This window comes from Manduca sexta, chromosome 11 (genome assembly GCF_014839805.1).
Source record: "Manduca sexta isolate Smith_Timp_Sample1 chromosome 11, JHU_Msex_v1.0, whole genome shotgun sequence".
NCBI lineage: Eukaryota > Metazoa > Arthropoda > Insecta > Lepidoptera > Sphingidae > Manduca > Manduca sexta.
The window spans coordinates 7728813-7741970 of NC_051125.1; the positions used below are offsets into that span (position 1 = coordinate 7728813).

Genomic DNA, 13158 nt, shown 5'->3' on the forward strand with positions numbered 1-13158 from the left:
GTGCGTGTGCTATTTATCATCGTAATAGGTTTTCCACCTCCTCGTAAGAGAGTGTGATTATCGAATTTTTTATAATGTTTTTACAATTGTAGTAAGTTTTACCGTAGATATCCAGCTCTTTGTGTATTATGTTGTACAGTTTCGCCGAACGTTTAGCAAATTGTATATCTGCAAAAGTTGAATTTGATTTTGGTATTTTTGCAACAGTATATTTCCTTCTTGTGGTTCGATTTTCTTGTTCATAATGCAAAGTTTTGTGTTTTCTTAGTACAATTTGTTGAATATATAATTTTCTGACTGAAAGTAGATTACTTATTTTATATAGAGTATGTGTCGAATAATAAACATTTTTATAATACATTATTTTGATCAAGGAACGTTGGGTACGTTCTAGTTCAATTAATTTCGTTTTTGCTGCGCCACCCCAAACAGGAATACAATACGCCAATACGGACTGCACAAGTGCAACGTATATATCATTCAGGATATTTCTTGAGAGATTAGTGTCACTGGCTCTAGTGGTAGGAACAACATGGCGTAGCGTTTTAAAGATCCATATCAGCTTTCTAATACGGCTGGCAACTTGATCAATATGTGGGTGCCAAGAAAGTCTTTGGTCTAGTATAACACCCAAGTATTTTGTATGTGTTACTCTATTAATTCTTGGGCAATCACAAGAGCTGTTTTTAGCGTCGTTACATGTATGAATTGCGATACTAAAATCCTCACTTGGTAGCATCCGTTTGGTTATGCTAAAACATACAAAGTTTGTTTTGAGGTGTTTAGTGTGAGTAAGTTTCTTTTCAGCCAAACAGCTATTTGAGACATTCCAAGCTCAGCACTACGTTGCACATCACACCAGGAGTTTCCAGAAAAGATTACAGCTGTGTCATCGGCATATGAGAAAATTCTAGCATTGTTAGCTCGCATATTACAGAGGTCATTAATGTAGATTAAAAATAATGTAGGGCCCAAAACACTTCCTTGAGGGACACCATACAATACTTCAGCCTCGCTACTGATGTGCTGTCCCAGTCTAATCCTCTGTGTTCTTTCTTGTAAATAATCTTTAAACAAGCGGAGCGGTGTTCCCCGTATTCCAACTTTTTCCAGTTTATTAAGAAGTATTGGAACAGAAACAGTGTCAAACGCCTTTTTTAAGTCTAGAAATACTGCCATACATTTGCTTCTCTTATCTAGTTTTTCTATTATAGTTGAACTCAGAGCGATAACGGCGTCCTCAGTTGATTTTCCTTTTCTAAAGCCTAGTTGTGCGTCAGATAGTATCCTGAATTTATCTAAATATTTAAGTAGTTGTGTATTTATTATCTTTTCGAAAATCTTAGATATAGCAGGTAATATAGAAATGGGCCTGTAGTTGTTAACATCGTCTCGGTCCCCATCCTTATATATGGGTATTATAGTGGATTGTTTAAGTGGTGCCGGGAAGACGCCTTTATCAAAGCATAAATTGATTAAATGGGTTAGAACTGGTACAACCAAATGCCTTGCATACTTTAAATATCTTGTTGTGATGTTATCCCATCCGGGAGAACTATCAGTTTTCAAATTCATCAAGATTCTATCCACCTCGCCCACGTCTGTTTCCAGAAGCACAAACGAATTAGGCTGTATAGGAATATCATGATTTTCAATATTATGGTAGGGGTTATCGGATTCAGGTTTAATTTTTTGAGCTAATTCCCTGCCAATATTTGCAAAATAATCGTTAACGTAATTTGCTGAATCAATTGGAGACGTTGCAATATTCATTAGTTCTATGTTTTGTTTTTTTTGTTTGCTTAAGTAGGTAATGTGTTTTATATTTTTCCAAAGCTGTTTATTTTTGGTAACAGATTTAGAAAGTAATTCTCTTTCGTATTTTCTCTTAATTTTTTTGATAAGATTGTTGCAAAAATTTCTATATTGGGTATATGTGACTTTTAAAATTTCATTATGTGGATCTTTCTTAGTTTTCTTTTGAAGATTATTTCGATTTTTAATACATTTTAGAATGCCTGGTGTAATCCAAGGCTTAATTATACGTTTGCTGTTTGTAAGACATGTGGTGGTAGTATTCATAGTAATGGATTGTCGGAGCCTGTGAATTAGTAAATCAGTTAAGAGTATGGGATCATCGCAGAAAAGTAAATTCTCTATGTGACTTTCCTGTAAGTACCTCAATGCTTCCTCAAAGTTGATTTTGGTTATGGATTTGGTTTGGATGATAGATTGATTATTTTTAGTTTTGGATAGGGAGAGAAACGTAGTAAGATGGTCCGTTATAGAGGTGTGAAGTATGGCGATCGAAGCAGTTATTTTCTTTCTATTTAATTTTAACATGAAGTGGTCTAGACAGCTATTCTTTCTGGTTGGTATTGTGTGTCCAGGTAATATTCCGTATGTCGATAAAGTGCTTAGGTAGTTGATTCTATTATTGTATTCGTGGGATAGTTCTGTAGTTTTAGGTATAATGTTTATATTTATATCGCCGGCAAGTACGATATTTTTCCTTGAGGTTAATGTATCAAGATGAACAATAAGAGAATTTAGGAAGGAGTCAATGTTTGTATTGGACGGGGAGCGGTAAGTACATAATATAATGTTATCTAATACATCGATTTGAAGACATGATGCGTTAGTCAACTTAATCTCCTTAATTATAGGTTTCAACTTTTCTTTGACATAGACAACTACCCCGTCGTTTTGGTTCAAATGGTACGTCGTCGTGTAAGAGCAATAGTTATTAAGCTGAGGGATCGATTTATTTGTGTTTATTCTACATTCTGTTAAGATAATGACGTCTGCTTCAAAATTAAAATTTGATAATGTAACCATGAAGTCGTCAAAGTTATGGTAAATACTCCTTATGTTTTGCGAGAAAATTATAAGGTCATATTTATTAATCTGAATATGCTTTTCAAGCTCTATGGTATCACATTCAATAGCGGATGCAATCTCGAAATTATCAATCTCACTTATTGTGTGTAAGCCTTCATCCATATTTTTCTACAATGTAAATTTGGCACATCTTTTCGTGGTTTGGGACAAAATTGTTACATGAAATTGTATTTATAGAGAGTAGTTTAAGTTTAATATAATTATAATTTTGTTGGAATTCTGTATGGGACTTTTTTCTATTAAATTGGTTAATAAGTATTTTGTGGTAAGAGCGTATTGTAGTATGCGATGGGCTAAGGTAAAGTGTAATAGGTGTCAGAGTAAACCTAATGGTTTGCACACAAGTAATGTTCATTTAACATAGCCAACATGTCAACTTTATAAATTAAATTTATATTTTGCAAAGAGTTCTAAGATTATAATAGAGCGGATAAAATATTTTTATACAAAATTTTTGAGAAATAGCAAAATGCCAATGTAAAAACCTTAATATTTTTTCCATGTCGTAATTTGCACTTTTTTAGTTTGCATATTAGCATATTTTCGTAGGACGCTGTGCCACCTTCTCACACGGACATTTCAAACAAGACAACGACTTACCAATTGGAATAAATTTTTGGAACCCAAATTTAACTATACTATTTAATGTATTTGATATTTTGTATGTTCAGTTCAAAATAACACAAGAGCGGACTGGATGGACATTTTGGCTGATGAGAGCGGTTTACGGCCGCTCTACAATCTAATAAAGAAGGCATAAAGTACTGTACGTATGTAGCTGCTATTCTTGGCACAACGACCGCGCCATATTTATGTCTCTTACTTTATTAATAATACTTTCTCCACACTGAAATGTTAATGATAAAAAAACAGCTCGGCCTCGTGGAAATGAGAAAAAGTTGAACAATTTAACACGCTTTTTCTTACTGTACCAAAGTTTTCCTTAACGAGTATTTTGTTTTTTTTTTATTTATTTTAATCATCCAAATTAGAACTTAAAACTGAATGGATTGCTTGTTAAAATACTTTAAAATTTTCAACCTAAAACGGTGAGTAATGCTAATAATTTTTTTTCAGATTAAAGCTTTTGATGGCTAGAAAAAAGAACCAAATATCAAACACGATTTATTTTTAATGAAGTAAGATATTGAGTACATGAATATGTTTCCAAATAGATTCTTCCGATAATGCAAATAGTCTTTTTGTGAACATGGGAAATATTTGTGGGAATTAAAATCCTACGCAGTCCTTGTTACCCAAAAAATAAGACATAAATTGTTACAATACATGAATATTGGTATTGGTTGAGGTTTTGCTCTATATAGCTTACGTATCTACTTAAGTATCTATATTCATGTTAAATATTAATACTGGTTAGTATTAATAAGAAGAATGTAAATATATCTTACAGAGATACAAAGTTATGCTACAATAAGTCCTAAAGATAGAACGAAAAACATCTTAAAACTTTATGAGCGCCTTTGCTTCGACTTTGAGTGGCAATTATAAAAAAAGAAATTCGTTTTATTAGATCATTAACTTTTAACATTAAATAAAGAAAAGCGGCGATGGCCGTATTAGTTAGTTGTGGAACAGACTGCCGAAATGTGAATGTCGCAGGTTCAAATCTAAGAATTCCTAAGAGAAATTAAATGTAAACATACAACGTTTACTTACCATTCTAAATTGGAAAACTGTTTAGAAAATTTTATTAGAGCACATAATTAATATGGTACCCAATAAGCAAAGACGAATGTCTTTAAGTATGTTTAAATCAACCTTCCATTAACGGCGAACAAACTTTACGACAGTGTATTTCTCTAATAGAAAACATGTAGAATATACAAAAAGGCCGTAAGTCATTCACTAGCAAAAGCCGTCAATAACTTAACTAGACAGGGGCCCAAAAGCTTCAGAATAGTGGCGCGTTTTTTTATCAAACCGTCCGTGTCAAAGCGAGTTACTTGTGTTCGTGTTTTCGGTCACATGACATCGACGTGAAAAGGGAAAATGTTACACGTACCTTATTTATAGATTTCAATAAAGAAAAGTGTCCATATTGGGATTGATCTTGGAGAATGATACGCAGTTTTGTCAGTTATATGTAACGTGAGCGGCCTTTGGTTGGTAAGCTATATTTTAGATTGGCACAGTCGTTTCAAGATAAACGTTATTGACAATACAATACACGATTAGGTGCTATAAAAGTAAATACATATTGTGAGTAGAATATTGCAGATAAAAAAGGAGGGAATAAAGATATCAAAATCTTATCTTTAACGGTGATGTTTTCAAGACAATGTATATTTTCCAGACAGTTGACTATAATTTTTGGTTTCAGCGAAATAGGTGTTGGTTTTTATTTTTGTCTAAACAAAATAGTATAGATTTTTTTCATTAAACTACGTGTCTATACATGAAATTTTCAGAGTGTAATAATGTTCTGTGGCATTACACCCACGGGCACATATTTTTTAATAATTTGTTTGTGCGGCTTTTGCAGGTTCAACGTTTATTTCATTTCAAGGATTAATCCGCACACGCAAGGTTACACTGATACATTAATGAAATCCAACATTTCTCTGAATTCAAAATGTAAAGGATAGCGAGGGACGGGCCGACAACAAAGTTCCGGCTTATAAACGTACACTGACAGTGCCTAATGAAAATTGGCAGCTCACTGGATCGAACAAGCTTGCTCGTAACGCGCCAAAGTGAATTGTATGGAGTCCGCATTCAGACACTTTTTGGTATAAATTTGGCCTCTCAAAACGTTAGTAAATATATTTTCTGATACCTACGAAGAGGGGTTCACTTACATTTTAATTTTATTTTATTTTACACCAACGTTGTGACAAGTTTGAGACTTTCCAAAAAAAAAAGTAAACTAAATAAACTAAAATAAAAGGCTTGTAATCCTATGTTCCATCAACATTCGTAAGTGTTTCACTCAAAAGCAATAGTCTGAGTTGTATGTAATCACGAAAATAGCCTTGTGAAATGTAAATGATCGATATCTAAAAGTTCTCGTACGTTAAGTAATATTGTACAAAGGCCCGACTTCACGCGAGCACGAAGTTTGTGCGCGTCTTCGAGAAGTAGTTTGGCGTAAGCTGTCATTAGTCCATTACCGTGATTAGTCGCAACTCGCAAGCTACGAGGATGTGCGAGAGAACCCCTGCGACTAACGGGCCTCATCAATGTTTCACGACCGTAAGCGGCAGCATCGCTTATTCGTAATTGAGAACTGAAAAAACAATCACAGCGCCGAGAAAAGGTTTTACTGCTAATTTACTTACCCCAAGTTCGGCTCCGAATGCTAAATGAGATAAGACTGTTTTTCCATTGTGTTTTACCTCTTTGTTTTCGCTTCGATGCTTGTTTTATTTATCGAGTCTAGGGAGTCAATGTGGAGTTATTGTGTTTTAATGCAAGTAACGGAATAAATTGTAGGTACTTTATACGGCTCATGATAAAGTAAAATAAACAGATATTTATTTGAAATTTATCAACAATGAGAGAATTACTTCGTTTGAAGTAATTCACATTGTGTTGTAGTTGTCATTGGACTAGAAATTATAGATGTTTTTCATTTATAAAAGCTAACAATCGAATATTCTTTTTTTAATTTTATAATATTATTATAATATAAATTATAATATGTACCTATGCGGTAAATATCGGACGTAATATGTATGCGGGAATGGTGTGGTTTTAATTTTAGACCGCGTCAATTTACATAACTTACACTTTAAAAACCCATAAGACTAGAAGAGTACAGAACACATGTTTGACAAGATCAAACTTCATCAATCTCACCTGATCAAGTTTGAGCAGCTCCTCAGGAGTGTCAGGCAGCTGGCCGAGCATGAGTGGTGGGTTGATGTTGACCTCCTTCCCGAGGGAGCGCACCACCTCCTCCCGGTTGTACCGGTCCGCGAACACACATGATGCCGGGATCAGTCCGTGAACCGTGTAGCTTATAGCGCGCACTAGGATCCTGCAACAAAATATTGGACTAGTGAAGTAGGAATTAGTAGTAATAATAGAAATGAATCCTTTCTAACTGAATTTCGACCACGGCAGCCAATTTCAATAGCGATGTCAGGTACGCTGGAGATATTATAGTGCACAAGTGAGTGCGGAATACGCATACGCACTTTCCGTTCCTTCACTCTCATAGTCAGGTGAGGCGGCCATCCGACATAATCGAAAAGAGATCAAGTGAAGGACCACCAGCTTTACATGCTTTCCGAGGTACGCGGGCATCAAACCACCCAATTCCTGACTGTGAGCTGAGACTGACTAATTTTTAAGATAGATAAACCCAGTCACTATAAATTTTTGGCTCGACCCAGAATTCAAATCTAAAACCTCAGCGTCGTAGTCGTACTCGTACCGCGTACACATTACACCTACGCCACCGAGATAGTCAAACTTAAGTAATAGTAGTAAGTAAATATTAGTTGGGGAGTTTGTTGTAGTAAATTTATGGATATTGGCAGTACGCTATTCAGTTGCGCGACGTAAAGTACATTATTCAAATTCTAGGTACAACTTATCTTTCAATGGGTAAATATTTTAATCGTTTTACCAGTTATGCCAGGATTTACATTTTCTTTCAAAGTTTCAAAACTTTAAACGCAGCATCGCTAATTGATCATCTTTATCTTATCTTTTAATTATCCGAGAGGTAATCATTTCTCGTCAGTCGACATTCTATCGGACTCCACTCCACTTATCATCAGGTGAAATAGGCTCACTTTATCGTGCAAGTATAAAAAAATCTTTATTCTCTATTAATCAACTGCTAATGTATATTTTCTTACAAAAAGTAAGTGTTATAATGCAAACGATTTGTTAAAATATTGATGTCAGAAATCCTTTTACATATATCTTACGATCAGTGATATTTTTTATAAAAAATAAAAATATGAATCTGCAAAATGCTCTAAAAGAAAATGTATTATCAATTACCATTTACACACACGATCGCTTCACATCCAAGTTTAAAGCAAACAAAAATCCGTTAAAACCAAATATTATTTTCATTAGCCAGAAATTACGCTTTCGATAAGGGCTCTGCTTTGCCAACATCAATAGAACGAAAGGAGGGAACGAAATAACTGACCCAAACGGTTTAAAATTGTCGATGTCTGAAAATGAAAAACCAAGCGGTGGAGTGCAAATAATAATTATTATCACTTCACTGGCTCCGACTGTTGACTTGCGATAATGGTGTTCTTGGAAATTAAACTAGGAAATCTGGTTCTAACCTATTTTTTTTTCTTGAAGTCTGGCAGCCGATCTTTTGGGTTCTGCACTCAAAAGACCGGCTGCCAGACTTCAAGATACCGTGAGCTCATTCTGCCTAGATCAGACCGTCAACAGCTTAAAACTGAAAATTTTGTATAATTTTAAAATGTAGGTAGATATTGTAACTTTGTCTTTCGGACGACCAACTCCTTAGTCTGCTCCGTGACCTCAAAGCCTCAAAGTCTTCGAACCATCGGAAGAAAATCATAATATAAAAACCGTGGTAGATTCCGGAAAATAGTTTTAGTTCAACGTTTATTGTATGTATTTGTATATAGCTCGAAGAACCGATGGCCGTTGGGGTCGAAAGGTTCTAGAGTGGAGGCCACGTACAGGCAAGAGGAATGTCGGACGCCCGACTACATGGTGGACGGACGACCTGGCTAGGGTCGCAGGAAGTCGCTGGATGCAGGCCGCTTCCAACAGGTCGACGTGGAGATCTTTGGGGGAGGCCTATGTTCAGCAGTGGACTTCCTGTGGCTGAGATGATGAATATTTATTGTGGTTTCAATAGGATGGTTTTACTAGATGCTAATGTCCTAGACTTAAGGGTGACTACAATCTGCTTTCTAGTTGATAGCATTTATATTATTCGGTGAGAACCAAGTTGACGACTCACTTATTTAGCGGAGCATTAAAATTGTGGTTTATATTGTTAGCAAAATGTAAATTTTGTAAACAATTGTATTGTGTCCAGCGAAAGTGCTTTTATCGTTTAACTTTGTTCATATTATTGTTTTATTGTTTCTTGTATCTAGTTAAGGACTTTTTAATAGAGAATTTGCGGTTTACATTTTAATTATTCATATTTTTTTTTTATATATATTATAGGGCATATTATCACGAAATTGTTTTAATAGTTTCTTTAGGTAATTAGTGGGAACTCCTGTTTTTTTTAGCTCAAACGTGAAAACAGCAGACTATTCAAGACGTAACTAAGCATAGCTTTGCGAAATTTTATAATTAAGACTGTAAAATGTATACGTTTTATCGGTTTTGGATTAACAAGGGTTCTGTCACTTAATACTGGATTTAAATTCATCTAACGTTATAAAATTTGGCAGTTATACATCCCCCGAGCACGCAAAAAGAACATTTGACATAAGCAAACCAATTCTAAAATGACATCACAGAGTTTTTAATTAAATTCTTACGTTGTCCCGCCGCTTCAGTTTTCCTATGACGGGGAATAATGAAAACGCCGGAATTTACGTGAAACGCTCCCGGTATCTCGAGACGAGTAATTTCTATGTAAAAACGAGACATTTTTGCGGCGTGTCTTGATTTTATACGCTGTTGTAATCTGTTTGTCAGGTTTTGTCGTACCGACGAAGTTTGCGATACAAAACTTGGGCAAAAAAAATCACGTTGTAAGGTTGTATGTGAAATTTATTACAGTATTATTTTGAATTGTATACTTTTGTTTCATATTCTAGAATTACGTTAGAGTAGAATAAAAACTTTATGTTTTATGTTAGAAGGCAAGGGACGCTAAAATAAATCTAGATGAGAGAATAGGATTTATACGTGTATAAAACTCATTAGCAGCATGTTTAAAATGTAAATTTAATGAGTGTAGTGTTGTTACACTATACTCATTGTATGCCTGATTGTGTATTCTTAATTATTTCTAGTACATATTAACATAAAAGTCATTGAAGTTTTCTTGAATTCTTTACAAAAATAACAACAAAATACTTGGAAAAAATATCCCTATTTGAAACTCCTTTATGAGATTTAGTTGTATTATAATATTGTAAAGACATGTATTGTATCAATCAAACTCGATAGCACAATCTTATATTTGATCAAACCCTCGACCTGCTCAAAATGCCCCTAAGTTAAGTGAACAGTCTTATAACCTACATTAGCATAAAACACGTACAAAATAAATTTCGTGGAAGGTGAGATGACGCATGCAGAAATCTCATTCAACTTCGAGGATTCTTATCGAGATTTCCATACGCGGGGACCGTTTAGCATCATTACAAGTTAGTTTGAGTTTAACTTTTTGCTATTTGGAATTAGAAGTTCTACTTTGAACATGTTTGGAGCAAATTCTACGTCCAATTAGGGTAATGGGAATCGAATTTAATATATATTTTACATTGACCGCGTTTTTATATTAATCTACTGCAATTTTTTTGTGAATCGGAGCAGTTAACGTCCGAGCGAAATCTGCGAATGGAGGAAAGTTGGGAGGGAATATCTGGGGAAGGGAATTGTAGGGGAAGGTAAAGGAACCCGCTTAGGATGGGCAGAGGGGAGAAGGTCAGGAAATGTTCTTATTACACTGAACTGTATGCCAAGGGCCACGGCAAATGCGCGTGCATGGGCATTTATTCGGGTTGAAGACCGAGCCTGATTTGCCACCATGAAGAATGGCCTTGGGGGTAACCTATTGTATTGTAGTGCAAAAATAAGGTGTAGCTGGCACAAGACTGGGGTCGTGCCAAATGGCATGAAAAATAAAATATATAGTTTATGAAATATATTTCGGTGTATTGCATGGGTTTTAAATATCTTTTCTACTGAATACCTAATTTAAATGAATATAGGCAACACTAATTCTGCAAATGTAGCTAATTTGAAATCTAATATTCGTTTCAGTCTTAATGTGAAATCACCCGTGGGAGGAGAAATTTCCTGATTACACCGCGATTACAAGCCGCACTAATTTCTCAAATTACTGTAACGTTGCTCACACGTTCAGCGACATTTTAATCTGTTCGTTTTAAATTTAAACGTAGATATCGTTTTTTATTTTGCTGCGAAGTAAAGTGTTTAATAAAAACCTACAGATGATAACATGCGAAGCCAAAATTCATTATTGTGATGTGCAATTTAGTGCAAGTCCAGAGCTAAATGTATAAAACTCAAACCGTGTATTTTCCTAAAAAGTTACGAAGAGTAAAGAGAGCATTGCTTCGAAAATGTATAAAAATTGACAAGGAAATATCTATGTAATGGAGTTAAAAAAATATAATATCATCAACAGTCACAAATATTTGGTCCAACCAATGTAAAGATAAACAATTCGCAACACTTACTAAATATTCGCTAATTTCGCCAAAACCGCGCGGATCTGGGTTTAGTTTGACCAACTTTAATGAGAGGACGTTATGAAGATAGCAAACATTTGAAGAGACAAGAGCGAACAACCAAGCTGTTTGTCTGCAGACAGCGCTCGTCACAGATAATTAAATTAATATAGCGCCAGTACTAATTATAACTCTTCGTCCCGTAAACGAATATAGCGATGTATAAATTAAGTGAAAATGACTTAATTACTTCTAATAATATCGTGTACAACAGTAATCCTTTAAGATTTTTTAAGGGTTATAAAAGTTTAAGTGAACTGCGAACAAAAAATGATGGTACAGGAAGCGGTCTATACAAGATAAAAAATAAAAATGTTATTGTTTAGATATTATAAATCAAGTTTTCATTACACAAGGAATATGAAGGGCTCCAGTCATTTTAAATAATAGTCTAAGTTTATTAACGAACCAACATATGACTACACTTACTATAACGTTAAAGATAATTCCTTTATACTTAATGCAAAAATAAATAACGATACGAATAAGATATCAAAGGAGTCGATCAAATAATCTCGTATAAGTTGCTGGCTTAATTCTATCGCTTGGCCTTCGGAGCCAGTGGTCGCGGCGCAGGTTAACTGGAGCCGCACACGCAATATTGTCATTGAGGAATCATTGCTTAATAAAAAAAAAAAAATGCTAAAATGAAAAAGGCAGGAAGACTAAGGTTGTGCGGCTTTACCAAAACATCTCAAACTATTAAAAGAATCTTAGACGAATATAACGTTGTCATCGATTAATTAACTATATAATGTTTTTGCAGTATTTATAATTGGTGGGCTTTTATTATGAGGAGTAATTTCATTAAAATTTGACCTGGAATCATGGAACTATAATTCGTGTCAAAAGGTTAACCGGTTTTCTTAATAAACTTTTCATTTGGTTTACCCTTATACCAATAAGGATTAATTATTGAACATTATGAATTAATATATATATAAATAAATAATAGGGAAGTACATTTCTGTCACAAAAATAGACTTTATGAAATGAACCGAAATTAAACTGTTTACCAGTTATGGCAGGGTTTTTAACCTAAACCAAAAATATCTTGGTTTAAATCTTTAAAATGGTAACTTTTCTAGCAATAGTTGGAACAATAAAAGAGTTTATCTTGTTTAACATAAGAATGCTTTTCTTCACCCACATTGTGCTCGAAATCAAATCAAAAGTGAAGAAAAAAATAATCAGGCGTTTACTTATTTTTAAAAATCGATTATCCCAAAGAATCGAATTTCCAAATATCGCTCAACAAGCAAAACAAGGTTGACTTATATCACGAACAAATTGAAGACATTATGCCTATGCTTAAATAGTCCAATTTATAATTATAATGAATCGTGTTACAGTGTCATTTGAAGAATATCTGCAATTTATAGGTTATAAACATTATAAGACCGCTGTTATTTTATACTTTTACCAAACGGAATAATTAATTTACATTCTTATTATTTATTCAATGCTTATAATATTATGAGGCTTATGTGCACAATCTCTATATTAACAATCTGTGATACCGACTCTACCATCAAGCAATTTAATTTTATCTCTAAGTATAGCTCCATTAGGTTATTGTTTGCCACTTTTCAGAAGAGGGAGTATGATGAATGAAGGTAGTCCCACTGGTGCAGAGTGATTGAGTGTCATGGATCCCGATCCATGTACTCCCGAGTCACCGAGAGTTATAGGGCAAGAAAACACAAAGCAGCATATCTATCTACGTGGTAACTTTTAAGTTGGGGGTTAATGTTTTCTTAAAGACCCACTTCTTCATATTTAATAGTAAATATATTATATGTTATAAGAATAATATTTTTTAAAAATGTTTATGATGTAT

At 34.2% G+C, this 13158-nt stretch overlaps 1 protein-coding gene across 1 annotated transcript in view; it reads right to left on the reverse strand.

Annotated features, from left to right (window-relative positions):
• LOC115452918 overlaps positions 1 to 13158 on the reverse strand; it is a 90387-nt gene that overhangs the window by 12608 nt on the left and 64621 nt on the right. Inside the window, exon 7 of the mRNA XM_030181543.2 lies at positions 6721 to 6901. Coding sequence (XP_030037403.2) covers positions 6721 to 6901 — 181 coding nt within the window. The remainder of the gene's footprint in view (positions 1 to 6720; positions 6902 to 13158) is intronic.